At 34.1% G+C, this 17563-nt stretch overlaps 1 protein-coding gene and 1 long non-coding RNA gene across 2 annotated transcripts; one reads left to right on the top strand and one right to left on the bottom strand.

Moving 5' to 3' along the window:
• Positions 1-2308: 2308 nt before the first annotated feature.
• On the bottom strand, positions 2309-15722 carry LOC149417410 (serine protease inhibitor 42Dd-like). The gene is made up of 7 exons (XM_089640292.1): positions 15564-15722; positions 7541-7877; positions 6566-6748; positions 5859-6069; positions 5007-5242; positions 4069-4254; positions 2309-3121 (listed from the first exon to the last, which is right to left on the bottom strand). Exons 2-7 carry the CDS (start codon positions 7868-7870, stop codon positions 2837-2839), a joined length of 1431 nt encoding a protein of 476 aa, XP_089496418.1. The 5' UTR covers positions 7871-7877; positions 15564-15722; the 3' UTR covers positions 2309-2836.
• LOC149417411 (uncharacterized) lies at positions 8621-11224 on the top strand. The gene is made up of 4 exons (XR_016303304.1): positions 8621-8679; positions 9471-9597; positions 9843-9989; positions 10174-11224. It is a non-coding gene; the product is annotated as an uncharacterized LOC149417411 (long non-coding RNA).
• Positions 15723-17563: the final 1841 nt, after the last annotated feature.

Here is a 17563-nt window from a genome sequence, read left to right as displayed (position 1 = left end):
TGTAGAACAATGGAAGAAACAAGAAACAAATGAAAAAATGGCAAAAAAAGGAGTACACAACCCACATTTTTGCACATCATTCTAATAAACGGTTTGCAAGAGTTTTTTTACACGGTCGAACCTTACATTTCTAAGAACTCTCAATATATTTCTTCTGAGACCAATCTGAATGAGAACTCTCCGAAATTCCAGAATTGATACTTGATTGTGTTCTTTTTTTCTGTCCAAAAACATAACAGGAACATTCTGTATCCATGGTTAAATACCCTATGTCGTTTCTTACTGCGGATGCTAATTCATCAATTTGAGACACCTTTGTTCATTAAATCAGTTCCACCCACATTTTTATTGCATTGTGCAATATAATCTGGACGCCACACCAGAAAATAGAGTTAATATGTTTGAGGAAATCATTTAACGATTCTGGTAAGAAAAATTCAATGACTTATAGAAGCAATTGTGACAACAGAATTGTCAATACACACTCCGTTTGTTTTATCCAATCAATGCGCCTTCGACTTCATCTGCACAGTCTTCATACGATGAATCTAATTCGACAATTTGAGACACCTTTGTCCATTAAATCAGTTCCACCCACATTTGTATTGCATTGTGCAGTATAATCTGGACGCTTCACCAGAAAATAGAATTTATCTTTTTGAGGAAATCATGACTCTGGTAGGAAAAATTCAATGACTTGTAAAAGCAATTGTGACAACAGAATTGTCAACCCAACTTATTAGAATTACATATTCCGTTTTTTTCATCCAATCAATGCTCCTTCGACTTCATCTGCACAGTTTTCATCCGATGAATCCTTATACGAGATAATATCTGAGTCACTTGGTTGGATTAATATATCAAGTACATTATTGGCTTAATCGCTGTCTTCATTTATCATGTCAAAATGCTTCACATAGTGGAAATACAGATGTAACATTTATAAAGCAATCGTTTTTTTCTAACGTTACTGCTAGACGATACCATATGGTATCCTGCCATTTTGAGATCATATTGTGTTACGCCACAGTGTAAATATTCTATTAGAATATATATTTTCGATATTCTTCTAATTTTTAACCCCACCCTGGAGGGACTGAGGAAAATAATTTCCCTCCAGGGCCTATGAAATTTTTGGGGATGCTGTTTGAAGGGTTTTTTGGAGAAATTCTTGGAAAGGAAAATGTATGGAGGATGGGTAGAAAACTAGGAATCAGTGTGTTGATGGATGTATAATCTATCCTTCCCGCTGCAGCACGAGGCGATGAGTGATGGAGATAGAGAGATCGAAGGGTCTCCCAGAACCAAACCTCTCCTGATCCGGCCCTCCATGTAGCTGGGGCGTAAGCGCATCCTAAACACACCTCACCTGATGAAACCAGGCACCCTTGCTTAGTCCCCAAACGTAGCGAACCACTTGAGTTGTTGATTATTAAACAAATGATTCCCGTGGCGGCGATACAAAACCCGCCTCCCAAATTAAAAGCCATACCATAAGAGTCATTAGATAATTTTAACTTAATACATAATTTTAAAAAATATATATTCTAAAGCAAATTTCAGATCCCCGTTTTCGAGCAAACAAATGTTTTAAGCGAAATTGAATCTCGTTCACACTTAGATAGCGTCAAAAATCAACTACCCGTTTAGGCGATGCACAACGTCGTGTAGTATTTTAAATTGAGCCGCTATCAATAACAACCCTTACGTAGATGGCGATAAGGTTTAAATTCCAGCTCAACACCATCCGCCTGTTTTGATTTATGCAAGAAAAAAACATGGCCAAAAAGTGCCTTTTATTTTATTTTGTAGATTTTCAGGCATAAATATTTAATTTTTTTCGATAATTTTATAAATAACTTAATTTTCCACATTACACAGTAAAATCATAATCGAAAATGGGTTCTTAAGTAAGAGATTTTGAACTTTAAAGCAGTTTTCATAGGCCTTATACATTATTTTTTTCTGGGCTTATAAAAAGACTTATCTAAAAAATGCTAGATTATTTTAAAGGCCAAGATGTATTCTACTCGCAGTATTTAATTAAAGCATCTGAAACATTTCTAGGTGACCAAATTTTCAAACCAAAAACACATGATCTTGCTTTACTACGTATGTCATCGCCTTAAGTCAGATGTCATTACACATCTCAGGTACACTGACAGAATCAATCAGAACATACCGGTGACGACAAAAGTAAAAACACTATTTCGGATACCACGTGGTATCCGCGGGTGCTAGTGGGTTAAATAAGATTTGATCTTATTTAACCACCATTTTTTTTAAATAATGTATTTTGGCCATTGCAGACGTTCAAACCACGAATAGGCGTATTTATTTTATTATAAAAATGTAATTTCACAATCACTCATAAAATTTAAAATTAAATTTGACTTACATTTCTAGGTTATTTTTAAAAATTATTACATATTGATAAATACATTTTAGAGATAAGTTATCTCTACAAATGTATTGATTTTGTTGTTATCATAAAAATTGGGATCAGTGTCAATAAACTAACTGGTTGTGCGTTATGGTGTTATATATCTGATTTAAGCCGGTCCCAGAAATATTGAATAAATTTTACGTCATGGTTAAAAAAATACTAGACTCTCTTCAGTTAGTAGACGACTTCGCCAAGTAGACGACTTCGCCATTTTGTCAATAAGTCATTCACATGGAGGTTTAAAAGCTGTATAGACGAAATCATTTACAAATTGTTGACGTATTGAATTTAAGTTTATTATGTGATATGGAATGGAGTCTAATCTTGGTGTTTCGCAGCGATTTGACAGCAATCATATATCAAATGAACTGTGAATCAAGAAGAGAACTTCTACGCTAAAAGAGAAGGATCCTTGATTTTCGCTATGAACATGGGGATTTTTTCCTTGAGGATCAGGACGAGGAAGGGCTGGTCCGCTAAGAAGCGTACTTCGTCGTAGTAGCTGGCCAAAGAGAGGGTGTTGACGACAATTGCCGTGGCTGCGGCGGCGGTTACTCCTTGCTCGTCGATAGAGATCACAGCCTTCTGCAAAGCATCGCTGATGTAGACTGGACTGTTTTGGACGATCTTCTTCAAAGCTTGGTTGTGGGGATCGAAAATACTACGGACACCCATCTGGAAAAAAATGTAGATAGGTATTAAATACATATAGATATAAAATGTCTGCTAAACCTTCGTGTATACACAGCACAAGAGTCCTAACTGCTCCCAACCGTCTGGAACCTGTGAGACTATGGCATCCCTAATTGAGGTATGCTATGAGGCTGAAGGTAGTGGAGAGGGGAAGGGGTAAGGTGGCAGAGTATCTGGCTATTCAGATCCGCTCACTAAACACGGCTAAAGCCATTTCAAGCAACGTGAAATAAAGTAATTCTCTAGAGAAATTATAAACAATTATTCAAGATTTCTATCTACCTGTTTCAAACGATATTGGAAGAAATCACTTAATATAAAATAAACATTTAGCCTTACTAATAAATAAACACTTCCCAACCGTTAAACGATGTTTTAGTTACATATTGAATAAAGACTGTTCAATTTCTACTTCAAATTATTACTAATAAAAAATGTTTTTAATAGTAATTAGTTCGTGACTACATACACATTTTGAACCTTAAATGATGAGTATTTTTTAAACTGACTTCTTTCAATTTTTATGAAAACCTAGGAATGCATTATTATTGAAATACCATGTAGCAATGCTATGTTGCAAAAGCTACTTACTATTCCAACCAATGTTGCTACCAAAACAAACTTGTTCCATTTCGGAAATAGAAACAGATCATTTGGTCATGTGACAAAACGACTGCCTAGTTGATTTGTATGAAAGTTGCTGTTAGTTTTGTTATATGGCGTTTCAAAACAGACTTATTTCAAGATAGCTGGTTGCAAAACAGACTTATTCCAAACGTAAATGGTAAATATCTTATAACTTTTCAATATTTGATAATATTTTACTAGCTGCCATGTACCGGCGTTGCTGGGGGTTATTCTTAGGAGATATATACCATCACGGAATTTTCTGTAGGCCTTTTTAATATATACAATTCTTAATAACTTACCTTATTAAGAACGTTGACAAGAGACTTGGAATAACTGATCTTAAACTTGGGAATGCCCACGTGAGTAGTCTTTATGTTCGTAGTTTCAATGATGCTTTTAAGGTCTTCGGGCTTCAGATTCCTTACCACGGCGTCTAGGCCATCTTGCTCCAGTGGTAAAACAAACACCATTGAGTACACATTGTCCTGTAAATTGAATAAAGTATTAATTTTTGCTGAAAAGAAGAGAAATGTGCGGTCTGAAAAATAACTTCTGAAAAACTAAAAGTTTATCCGGTTTTTATGAATGAATTTGATGATGATAACATGGTGACAATTGAATGCGCAAAGTTTGTGAAATGCAACCGTACAAATTCAAAATTTTCGAAAACAGTGGTCAGATCCTTAGATGAATTAAAATAAAAAAGAAAAAAAAACTAGATCCAGCGGACAAACTTGTGATTTACTGCGTCTAGTATCGCACATAAGTACGTAGTAGTCAGATAAGCTGCCACAATCACATCGCTCTAGACTCTTTTTCGTGAAAAATGCCTTCCTGTGCTTTTGAGATGTGCACCAACCATTCTCGAACAAAAACCAAATCTGATGGAGTTTCTTTCCATTCGCTTGTACACAAAAATCACTTATTATCATTATATTATTTTATTTGACGTTCAAAACATTGAACGTCAAATAAAATAAAGTGTACACATATTATTGAAAACTGCTATCTTTTTCTAATGCGTTTCTTTCCATTTATGGTGTTGTTTGTAGCCATTTCATTCATTCACGCATATTCGTTGTGACTATTCTTTCCTTATATGTTTCGTTATTCGTTTTCAATCTACAAACAGGAAGGTGCTATATTTATCATTTTATGTTCAATTAGTATGAACATAACGCGTCTTTGTATTTATGTCAATGGTCAGATCATGCGAGAGTTTGGAAGCTTTACTTACGTCAAAGGGTATCTTGACCCATCTAGCTTTTAGAGTCTTGTTTGATCCTGTAACCATTTTTCCAGATTGGTGCATGAATTCCACTTCAACATTTCTAGGCTGTCTGTTTACACCATCTCCTGCATTGATGTGAAATTGCTTCTTCATGGTCCTTTCAGGATCAAATACGTTCTTCCAAACATTCTTGAAATAAACAGCATTTGTAAGCACGCACTTGGTAGAAGAATCCAAGCTTCCTGTAAAAAGATAAAAACAATCATTATAATGGAAAAATCCAGAAAGAATAGCATATGTAGGTATATATTACAAGGCTTAGATCACGAAAACACAATTTTTTTTGAAGGTTTGTATTCTGGGTTTATGTCATTGATGTATTATATTAAGAATGTCCTATTGAAAAGGTATTATTTTGTCGCTCATTTTAGACTTCTCATGGACTTTACCAAGCTGAAATGAGCTCCCTCATATCCTGTCACTCCTTGAAAAAACGATTTTTTACGACTTCCCTGCAGGTATTTGTTTACTATCAATAACGAAAATGTTCGTTACACCATGAAGTAAAATCTAATTTTCGTTTTCTTTCCACAAAAAACAATAGTATTGTATATTTTAATCTGCAAATTAAACAATTTCCTTAATACTTAATATGTAAGCAGTTATACGAAAAATATGAAAACTTTTGCAAAAGTTTAGCTTAAAAAAAATTGTTTGGCAAAGTTTTCTAAAAATAAATGTTTGCACAAAAATAACAGGATTTCTCAGTCGTGGAGGGTTTCCAAAACAAAATATGGCTGAAGAATCATTATTGCTGATTGTATTCAACAAAAGGGATGAAAATGCCTAATTCTGTACCTGGCTCTACTAGGCTTGGAATTTTTCCTCTGGTAGCTCTATTGACCCAATCGTTGATGGTTGAAGAAGCAACAACAGGGTTATTGAACCGGGTGTTAATAATATCAGCATTGAAGGCATTTTTAGCAACCCTCTTAAATTCAGGATCCAAATGGGCGCCTTCAACAAACACTGCATTCTGGAATATCATCTCACGGTTCGCTTGGCTTTCCTGCGCAATATAAAACATAGTTGGATAATTAGTTAGATAATTACAGCATTAAAGAGATTTTAGAATTGTTTTAAAAATCTTCGAGTTTTACTATATTATGAAACTTTTGTAAAAAAGTTAATTTCGTAAAAATTAAAAAAAGTAGGATTTATGAGGCAGAAGGTATTTATGCAAAAAGTATTCGCCTCAGGATAATAACCTTTCAAAATAATAAATTTACCTTTCGAATGTTAGTAAACTTGAAAAATTACGAAATCAATCCACATCTGTCAAACATTTAAAAGCTTAAAACAATAGTCGATAATTGATAAAATAATTATGTTACCTGCTTTATCGCTTTTCTGATATGATTTAATACTTATATGCAATATTGAAAATTATAAGTTCATCCAACTTTAATAATTTGACGCATTAAGAAAAACGTAGGAATATTCACATTTTGCACACACCAACAACAAAAATTAATAAATGTATAATAATGAAATAAAATGCGTACCTTAAGAGTTTCTAAAAATGCGTGGAAAGAATTTTTGGATTGTCTAGGATTCATTCCAAGGACGTCTTGAAGCTCTAAAGCTGTTGGAGTATCATCAGTGGCTCCTTGGTATAACAGAGACAATACTGTGGCAACGGATACAGGCGACACTACAAGGTTGCCGTCTTCCTCTTCAAGAAGTTTCTGCAAAACAACAAAAGTATCAATAAAAAATATTTTTATATTATTACTGTAGATAATGAGCCAATCAAATACTTATACATATATTCACATATTACATATTTTTAAGATGTTAGAAAATTCAAGAGTTATAAATATTTTTGTCGCTAATTACATTGTGTCATCCACACAGGCTTTTCATACTTTGTTTTACTGCTAAGGTGTATTATTTTTCATCACTTAAAATAAGGAAAAGCAAAATTTCAACTTATTTTAAGCTGGTTTTCTTCTTATTCGCCATATTTTTCAACTTATCGTTACGGTGAATGATTAATTATAAACTAACACTGTTTCTTTTAATGCTCCATTTATAAACGAACCTTTTATTGATTCATTACCATTAACGCATTAGATGACTCAGATCCTTTGACTGATATCTTATTGCGAGTGAATGAGGACCTCGAGTAAAACAATACATAACATATACACTGCACGAGGTGTCCGGGGGTAAACTCTACTAATTTCTGGAGGTAATTCTACGTAACAGGTAACTTAATAAATAAATTACTTTAAAAAAATACTACCATCATGTAGAAGCATCTCAAGAAGTAAGTGAACTATACCACCGGGGATCCTTTATAATATAATTTTCAAATTTTAAAAACTTTCAAATTATGTAATTCATCAAAACAATAAAAATAAATATTTTCATTACTTCTGATGGAAAATGTTTAAAATTTGTCAATATTAAAAATAGATATATTAAAATTTAAAACAGCTGCTTACATGTTTCATAAACTTAGTAATCTTACCTACCTTTGTCATATCCAAGGAAAACTTTGTGATGGAATCAACAAGAACTGCTTGTTTTTTTGGGTTTTTCGGAACAGCCGCGCCTGAAGCCGTTGAACCTGTGGGATTTTCATTTACTGGTCCTGGGTACGAAACAGCACCCTCACCGTTTCGTTGGTTTTGTTGATAATATTTAGTGGTGCCATGCTGTTTACGTGTGTTGCTTAAGGGTGGGAAATTTGTATCATAGTTCGACTGGCCACCATAATTCTGGGAGAGAACAGACGACACCATTAGCATCAGAACTACAACTGTCATTGGATTAAACCGCATAGGGCAGTTATTTTTATCCATCTTGAATCTGAAATAAAATAAATTCGGTTAGTTAAAATAGTTCATAAGACCAATACTTCTGCTAAATCGGGCTGTTATTCATTAAGGCGATGCACTACGTAGTAATGCAAAATCGTGTGTTTTTGGTTTGAAAATTTGGTCACCTACACTGAAAAAAATGAGTTAGCTAAAGTGTTAAGCTAATTGAAGTTGTGTAACCATCGCCTAAAGTTCAGCTACTTTACCTAAAATACTTTATGTGCAGATACCGTCGTTGTTTAGTAAAATGTGCTTGAGCTAATACAACTAAACTTTAATAATAGCACACTAAAAGCATACTTACCTAAACAAAATAATCGGTTTGGTTAATCAAGCTAAAGTAATTTACTAAACCTATTTCACTTTAGTAACTTAAGTTTATGTGTTACTTCCCAAAGTATTTAGCTAAATTTAACTAAACATCTAGTTTGGTTAAATGTTTTGTTCATATAGCAAAACTGAGGTTGGAATATCTAAATTTGGTATTTTTACATAACAATTAGTTGCTTTGCACAAACTTAGGCAAAGTGCAACAAAACTTTAGTTAAAATCTCCCGAACTTTGGTAGATCTGTTTATCGCGCAGGTGTTCATTTACGACGCAGTTATCAGATCGCCACAGTTCGCACCATACGTGAATTGACGTTCGTTGCGCGCGTTGCGAATTTATTTTTTAATTGAATTGAATTTATGTTAACCGCTGTTCCTAGTTCCTAGTGATAATTGCAGACAAAACCGTGGAGGATTATTTAATTTCTTGGAATCTGGAGGCTTACATAGAAACATTTAAAGGTGAGTTTTCTTTTTTCATTTTTTTATTGATTTGGAATTTAGATCATGGAACTATGATATTATATATTATGATAATATCCATTCTATTTGATTTAGAAACTGGCACCTTCATTATTCCATGACTCAAGTACCTACGCAATAGATTTAGAAGATTTGTATTTATTATGTACCTAGTTTGAAGAGTGCGTGTTGACGCTACAACCAAGATTGTGTCAGGAGTCATGACACAAGTTACAGAGAGTGGTATATAAAAAAAAATAATAATTGGATCACTTGTATAGCGCCGTTTTTGTGCAAAATCAACTCAAGGGCGCCTTTATTTCTTTGTTTGTTTCCGCCAGTATTATTTTGTATTGAACGAATGTTGTTTGAAACTGTAGTATTTTCTAAGTTACAATTTTACCCTAGCCAGAAACTAGAACCAACCAAACTAGCTTTGAAATCGTATATATTATATTTTAATAAATGTGTATTGCAAATTATTAATTCGGACATAACATTTTGAACATTGAATTCTGTTGTTTTTTTTTTGGGAGGGATATTTTTTTTTAAATACAGGGTTTACCACCCATTGTTAATGTTTACATTTGAAATTTTCATATAAATGAAATAATTTCATTATTAAAACTATTTTATCTCCGCTTGATTCATGATACAGGGTGTTCGGTATCTGCTGTTGTATAAATATACATTTTTTTAATGAATAATTTTCATTCCTTTGAAAAATAAATTTTTATTTTCTTGTTTTGAAATTTTTTGTATTATCTCGTCGTTTTTTTTCTTTATTTCAGACTCAAGCCACTCCTGATAATATCTCAAGATGATATTAAAGAATTGATTCCGACTGTAGGGCACCGGGCACTGCCTACAGCACACATTAATGCGCTCAAGGATGTTATTAATCCACCTGTCATAAGTGTAAGTTTTTAAAAGCAGTAATGATGACATATTGTTTACATAGGCCTTTTTTGGCTAACCATTTGGAAATAGTTGTACCGGACGCGATTTTGATACAAAAATAATAGTATTTAAAATAATAATTCCTGTAATTAATGAATAAATCGACTGCCGGGGGGGTCAAGCAATTCCAAAGGGATAAAAACAAAGCTTGACCTCTTCACCCTTTCTTTCCCCTTTGTGTACATACCCGCTTTTTTTTTCAGATTGAAGATATACCTTCAACTTCCAAACAAACAACGCCCATATATTATCAACACGATGACTTCCTTGTAAATGACATTTCCTTGTTGGAAAATAAAAACAAATCACAAAGAATAACGCAAGAAGCTTTTGAAGAGCAAATTTCGAATGTAAGTTAAATAATTTTAGTAAGTTTCAGATACCTAAGTAACTTAGGTTAATTGTTTTATACATTCCGATATATGTATTTTAGTAGTGGCAGCGTAGAAAAGCCATCCTGTGACTGATATTATGATGATTATAGAAGTGGTTATTAGTTATGTAATCAATATGCAATTTAATTTTGTTTTCCAGGACTTACGCAATCATCTCCTATCAATCAATGAACGGCAAGCACTTTTAATGCAGTTTGAGTCAAAGGGTCTGTTGGACAATTCTGCCAGACTGTGCAGTACTATTATAAGTAAGGAATTGCAGGGTAATCCAGATAGATCCATTACAAGCAAGAGATTTTATGAATTTGCTTTTCAAATCACCAAAGTCTTTAATAAAGAAAGCGCAGCTGTATATTTCACCCCATATGTGTGTTTTGGGCCTACCCAAAAAATTGCTGCTAAAGGTAAATTACTAGACACATACAGGCAGCGCCGAAAAGAATTTGCCAAATCAGGACACAAACATCTTTTACTATATTTAAAAAAAAATTATAATAAAAAATGATAATATAAATGTGTGTATGATCAAACGTGTTTTCTTTTTTGAGGCTTTGCTGGTAGCTGGAAACAATATTTTGAGAGACGATTCTTAACAAAATAACTTTTATATGAATGAGGTTTTTAATAAGTACTTTCTAGTCTTACAAAACATAATATTTATTTATTTAGGTTTCATCTCTCAAAAGGGTTGTAATAAACTACCTGCAACTCAAAGTATTTAACCCATGATTCTGAATTATGGGTATAATCCTTCGAGTTGATGGTGGTAACATTTACACCCTGTATTGTTTTCAGCTAAACTGCAAAGCTGCACTTCCTATTTAATTTAGATAATCTAACCAAAAAGCTAAGCTACAGTACCTAAAGCTAGCTAGCAGTAGAGAGCTAAAACACCTATATCGGTAGGGCTATTCCAACCGAAGTTTAGTTAATCAACCTAACCATTTTGTAATATTAACTAAATAATAAGGTTACTACATCTAAACAGTTCAGTTTTTCTAACCGAACACTACAAAATGGTTTAGGTATATAATTTTTAGTTTAGGTAACACAACTAAACACAAAGCTGTCTCAGCCGATTAGTTTAGCTAGAATACCTGAATCGTTAAGCTGTCATAAATACAGTTTAGGTAACACAACTAAACACAAAGCTGTCTCAACCGATTAGTTTAGCTAGAATATCTGAATTGTTAAGCTGTCATAAATACAGTTTAGGTAACACAACTAAACACAAAGCTGTCTCAACCGATTAGTTTAGCTAGAATATCTTAATCGTTAAGCTGTCATAAATACAGTTTAGGTAACACAACTAAACACAGAAAGCTATCTCAACCGATTAGTTTAGCTAGAATATCTGAATCGTTAAGCTGTCATAAATAAACTGCTGTTTAGCAAACAGTAGCTAAAAGTTCGGCAGTCACCACAGCAACTAAACTGTTCAGTAGATAATTACTGAAAATTTGGTAAATCGTACCTAAACATTTCTTTCAGTGTAGAAATGTTTCAGATGCTTTAATTAAATACTGCGAGTAGAATACATCTTGGTCTTTGAAATAATCGAGTATTTTTTAGATAAGTCTTTTTATAAGCCCAGAAAAAAATAATGTATAAGGCCTATGAAAACTGCTTTAAAGTTCAAAATCTCCTACTTATGAACCCATTTTCGGTTATGATTTTATTTTATAATGTGGAAAAATTAAGTTATTTATAAAATGATCCGAAAAAAATTAAATATTTATGATTGAACATCCACAAAATAAAATAAAAGGCACTTTTTGGCCATTTTTTTTCCTTACATAAATCAAAACAGGCGGATGGTGTTTAGCGGGAATTTAAACCTTATTGCCATCTACATAAGGAGTGTTATTGATAACGGCTCGATTTAAAATGTTACACGACGTAGTGCATCGCCTTAAATCTCATTCACAATTTGGATACATGTTTAAGATCTACTCACCCCAAGCATTTGAAAGTGTTCACATAAATAGTGCATATACTCGAATTAAGGATTTTTTAATTCAAAATAAGGCTGGGGTATATTCTGGGTGTATTTTCACCCGCCATGTCATGTAGAAATGAGGTCCCTGAGGCGTAGATGTGGTAAAACAATGTATGATCGTGTGAGAAATGTGGAGATCCGCAAATAATGCAAGGCTGAAGTAAGCGTAATGAAGAAATAAATTTTGGTATGTAGAGCAAATAGTTGCACTCGAGGCAATTATTTGGTACTTAATGGTAACATACTACTAAACACTTAAAATTAGCTAAGCGATTTAGTTGCCATTATCATCACTGTCCTTGTTAGTGGCTACGTGTGACCTATTATATTAATTAACCATAGGGTTTGCGCAGTGCGCACTTAGGCTGAAATTCAAATAGAATTATAAAAAAAAAGAAATTTAAAAAAACAGACATTCGTGAAGATCGAGTCAATACGGAGAGATTCTGAATCGTCTGAGATCGTCGCAGACTGGAGTCTGGCCAACTCCTTTGATTCGGGTGATATTTACTGCCACCAAGAGCAATCCAGTGCCACCCCGAAATCGAACCTACCAAGTAGTGCCAATGCGCACGAACTACCCCTTTAAACGTTGGGAGTTGGACGATTGTGTAGTGTCAGCTTAAAATGTCCACGGCTTTAGCCTAGTATTCCCGAGCGAGCATGTCCGGACGAGCATGACGTCAAAGACCGAGAGACGGCATTTCTGCGGGATAGATGATCCATCCACACGGGCCGAAATACGCCTGTGACGTTTTGCTCGGCTGGACAAGTCCGTAGGTGAATACTAGATCATCTGTTCCTATATGAGCCATACAATAAATTCATGGGCGAAGATGTACACGGCGAGCAGTCCGAGCATGAAGACACATTATGGTAAGTATACATTTGAGCGACGAATTACGGGAAAGGAACAAAGCAACTGCAAGTGGCGTTTCGCGCCATTTGCGGTTTCCTCCTTCCTTTCCTATAAGTTGAGGATTAGTTTGGCAGTTCGGCTCACGTATACAGGGTGTATCAGCACGTACCCGACAAACTTTAACCAGCTTTTCCTTAGCACATTTGGAGTAAAAAATGTTATGGGCACTTTGCTGTCCGGTAACATTTTTTTTTCAATTAAAAACAAAAAATGATAAAAAAATCCACACTCCGTCACTGTCATTGGCATTGTTTCTCGTGTTCAACAGCTGTTATTAGCAAGTGTGTCTAAACTAAATAATAATTGCTAAAAATGAGACGAATGGTGCCATGCCATTTCGTTGTGATCGTAAAAGCGGGCTAATGTAGGTACGTACGTATATTATTCAACGAAACTCGAATAAAATATTGCCAGGTGGGTTTTCAAACGTTGACAAAGGATAAAACAGCAGTGACATGTGGTGAAAATATGAATAGTAATTTTTTTATTAAAAAAAATGTTACCGGACAGCAAAGTGCCCATAACATTTTTTACTCCAAATGTGCTAAGGAATAGCTGGTTAAAGTTTGTCGGGTACTTGCCGATACAACCTGTATATATGTAGCATTATTTACCCGGCAGACATCCACATAAAAATGCTCGTAGCTCGCCTGTGAAGTCATGCTCGCCGCGGACAAGTTCGCCAGTTAATGGGCCGCTTAAGTAAAAATGCACTATCATACAGATACTTGAAGGCTTCAGGCATTGCTGTGGGAGAGAGACAGCACAACGAATATTATGTGTTTGAAAGAGATGATGTGATAAACGTAGTCCGGTTTTGGATACTGAATGCTTGTCGCGTTTGAAACAATGACAGTTTTTAAATTGGACAGTTTGGAATATTCTTTATGTTGTTATCGATGTCATTTGAGCGAATTATTAAAAATTTCATTATTTTTCTCTTAATACGCAATATTTCAATTTCAAATAAATGGATTTAGCTTTATTAATTCAAAACATGATTTACTATGTCGGGGGAGACGGAAAAATACGCACTATTAATTTTAATTTCGTTTATTAAGTCACTTACGCGATATATCAATTAGTATGCGGCGCCGTTATCAAGAGTTGGATTGTATTCATAATATCGTATTAGAATTAAATCACAAACCAGTCTATACAAACCTAGCGTAGCCCACAAACTACTTGAAAACTGGGATATAACTCTAAAGGGGACGCGAGCAGGCGTTATTAAAGGTTCCCCAACATTTATGGTTACTTTTAGTAATAATATAACTAAATTCGAGTATTAATTCAAAGTAAACATTCCATATTTACCGTGAAGCGGAATTCGTAACCTTTACCCAATTTTTATTTGGAACCTTATTATTGTGAATTCCAAAACGTGCTCAAATAAATATTACTTACGTACGACCGGATTTTTAATTACATCATGTACAATAATTTGACCCACTCTTGTTAGCGTTATTTAATAATAATATATTGTTACAGATGTAGGTATCAGGTTATCTAGCACGGTCGGTAGATAAAGGATTTGTCGATAATTTTGATAACTTGTTATCTTTCCCGAGCACGAATGTAGATCGCTAACGTACAAAAAATACAGTATTCGTCGAATCACTTAGTTGTTGTGGTGTTGTTTGTTCATTGGAGATCTGCAGTCGACCGTGCTAGTTACCCTAGTGATAAAATAATCCAAATAAACAGAGTACCATTTATTTATTATTCGAATTTTTGTGTAGGTAAGAAGGTGAATGAGTTCACATTAGCTACAAACATGTCTGATAAAATTACCACAATTATTTATAATAGCGGTTTTATCTTTATTTGCTCAGTGATTTCAAATACTGTTTTCGTAATCAGTGTTAACCTTTGATAGGCTGAAAATAACACCACGAATCACAATAATAGACTTCGCGTTACTGACACAGGAAAAAACTTATAAGAAATTCCATTTTCCTTGTACGCTATTTCAAAACAACTTCAAGAATTAAATAATATGACATAGAGTGTTTTAATTAATTCAACATAGTTCTTCGTAGAGAGTCAAAACTGGTTAATTAACTTCATGTAAATTTAACAACACTCACGAATGAATTCACAAAAAATTGTATATGCCATTTCTTTAAATGTGCATACGTAAATAACAATTCCCAGAAAATACAATATTAATCCTAACTGGCCTAAAACAATTAGTATACATGTTTTATAGTGATTTATTTTTGGGATATTATGCCATGTTGAGCTTTCTTTAGCCAACGTTCCGTATATCATTACGGTGTCCATCATCAGGGCAGATGTCAGTAATGCTGCCCGGAATGTTGGCTAAAGAAGGATGAAGCGCTACACGGCATGATACCGCAAAAAAATACACAAATCACATAGGGCAGATGTATGATGATGGATACTGTAATACTGTCCGAAACGTTGGCTAAAGAAGGATGAAGGGCAACACGGCATAATCCCACAAAAATAAATCTCTATAATCCGAAAACAATATAAATGCGATGAAATTTATTAAAAATGACCGATATCTGCGCCAAAACTAATGACAGGTACTCAGAACTGTATTTAAAAATATTCCTGCGATAATAAATGAAGTTGAACTCACCTCAATCTGGATAAAAAATTAGTGGTTTCTGTTTTCGCGGTGGCACAGAGGTTATTTTCTAGCAATCACAGTGCGCTTGTTCTGTATTCATAACCGACACAATCCGCCATTCGCGACCAAGTGATGACTACACTGAGTACTGACTACTGACTACCTATTGGAAATAAGTATGCAACATTCAACTCAAGGCCCGAACTTGGCTGCCTGCCATGTCACAGGGAACACGCAAAGTGTTTACACCATTACATAAAATAATTGCACGTAAGCAGGATTAGGTAAAATCCATTTTACATTTACCTAAAGATTGATTTTAGTTTTTAATGGTTAATTGCGACCGTCAAATTTAAAATAGTTATTATACACGGAGGAATTGGTATTATAATTAATTTTTTGAAGTGGGAAAATTACGAAATTAAATGTATAAATTTGCCGAGATATTATGAATATTTTTTAAATGTTGAATGATATGTTGTATATATATTTATATGGATTCAGAAAAAAAAATCTGTTATTGTTAAAAAATATGTTGCACTGATTATAGTATGTATCACTTGCGTCTCTTACTTTTCTATAATATTTGTGTTTCATATATATTTTTAATTTTGAATTTTTATTTTTATTTGTTTTATATTTTAATTTTTTATTTAGGTATATGAAAATTAATGTGTCCTATGGCTGAGTAGATTTTGGTAATTGTTGTACCTATTTGTATATTAACTGAGTTTTTATAACTGGATTGTTCTCACGTAAGTGAGATCGTCTGTAAAAACCCAATATAAATAAATAAAATATGATGATCTGAGTTAGATTTCATTGTTTTTTGTGTTTAATTATTTTTAGTAAGAGTAAGTTATGTACAGACGTCTAATTAAAGTTATCGTAAATATCATAGTTTTTAAGTACTATGCTGTAAGTTGTGGTATGTGTCTCGTTGGGATGCATTAAATGTAAATCACGTCACGTCGGGATGCGGATCTGTACTCGACGCCTTGCGGGCGGAGGCTTGGTGAAATTGTTATCATCTGGTGGTGAAAATCTGAGCACGGCGAAAGCTGAATACCTACTTAAATGTCTCCAGTTGCAAATCGTAGAGTGTGAGTAAGTAAGTACTGGTTGGTTTTGAATGGCCATCGCGGTGTAGGCCGTAGATGCAAATTGGTCTCGGGTAGTCGCAAGTAGTTGATTGTGAACTGAACTGAACCGAATGAACTATACTGGCGTAGCGCGTGGGGTTTATTCAAGCGTTATGCCTTGTGGAGCAGTCCCAACGTTTCTGGAAGTCAAGGCCGGCGCACTCTTGCCGCAAAATTCTAAGTTGTGTTATGTTTCGTGCATTTTTTGTCAAAATATAACAAAACTAAACACTTTTTGTGCGCTGGGAAGAGACGGTTGCGTCAGAACCTAGTTTAGACCTCTGTTATAATGAAATGCCACAATACATTTTAATTCCACAAAATTCTTGAAGAATTCCGGTTCTTGTTGAGACTTGACCACAAAATCTTATCTGTTGTGTTGTTTCTATGAAATGATTTATGAATGAACATAATTTTTTTATTTGTTAACTTGTAACCATCCTGTACTTTAAAACAACTTCGCCACTAGACGGAGCAAGGAAGACGTCATCTGTTTACATTTTCGAAGAGGTCGAGTTAGGTTGCCACGTCAATATAGTCCGAAATGCCGTGGTCTCTCGATGCTCGCCAGCGCCGGATAAGCAGTACAATATCACTGGACCGCGAATTATTCCGATATGGCTCAAAATCGCTTTCTGGACTTAAGTGTTCTTGTGGCTATGTTTTCTAGTCAACTTATCGCTAAGGATGAGAATTATTACGGAAAAACGAGTTTTAGGTATATGAGAATAATATTATGTTTCAGTGTTAGATGTAAGTTGTAATTACGGAAAAGTTTTTCCAAATTGTTTTGAAATTATTCTGCAACTTATAAAAATGTTTACGTATATTTATAAATTACTTATTACATTTATAAAACTGTCAAAA

Source organism: Hesperophylax consimilis, chromosome 15, assembly GCF_061612785.1.
Source record: "Hesperophylax consimilis isolate HC1 chromosome 15, BYU_Hcon_1.0, whole genome shotgun sequence".
In the NCBI taxonomy this organism is placed as follows: Eukaryota; Metazoa; Arthropoda; class Insecta; order Trichoptera; family Limnephilidae; genus Hesperophylax; species Hesperophylax consimilis.
This window is presented reverse-complemented; position numbering and strand designations above follow the sequence as displayed.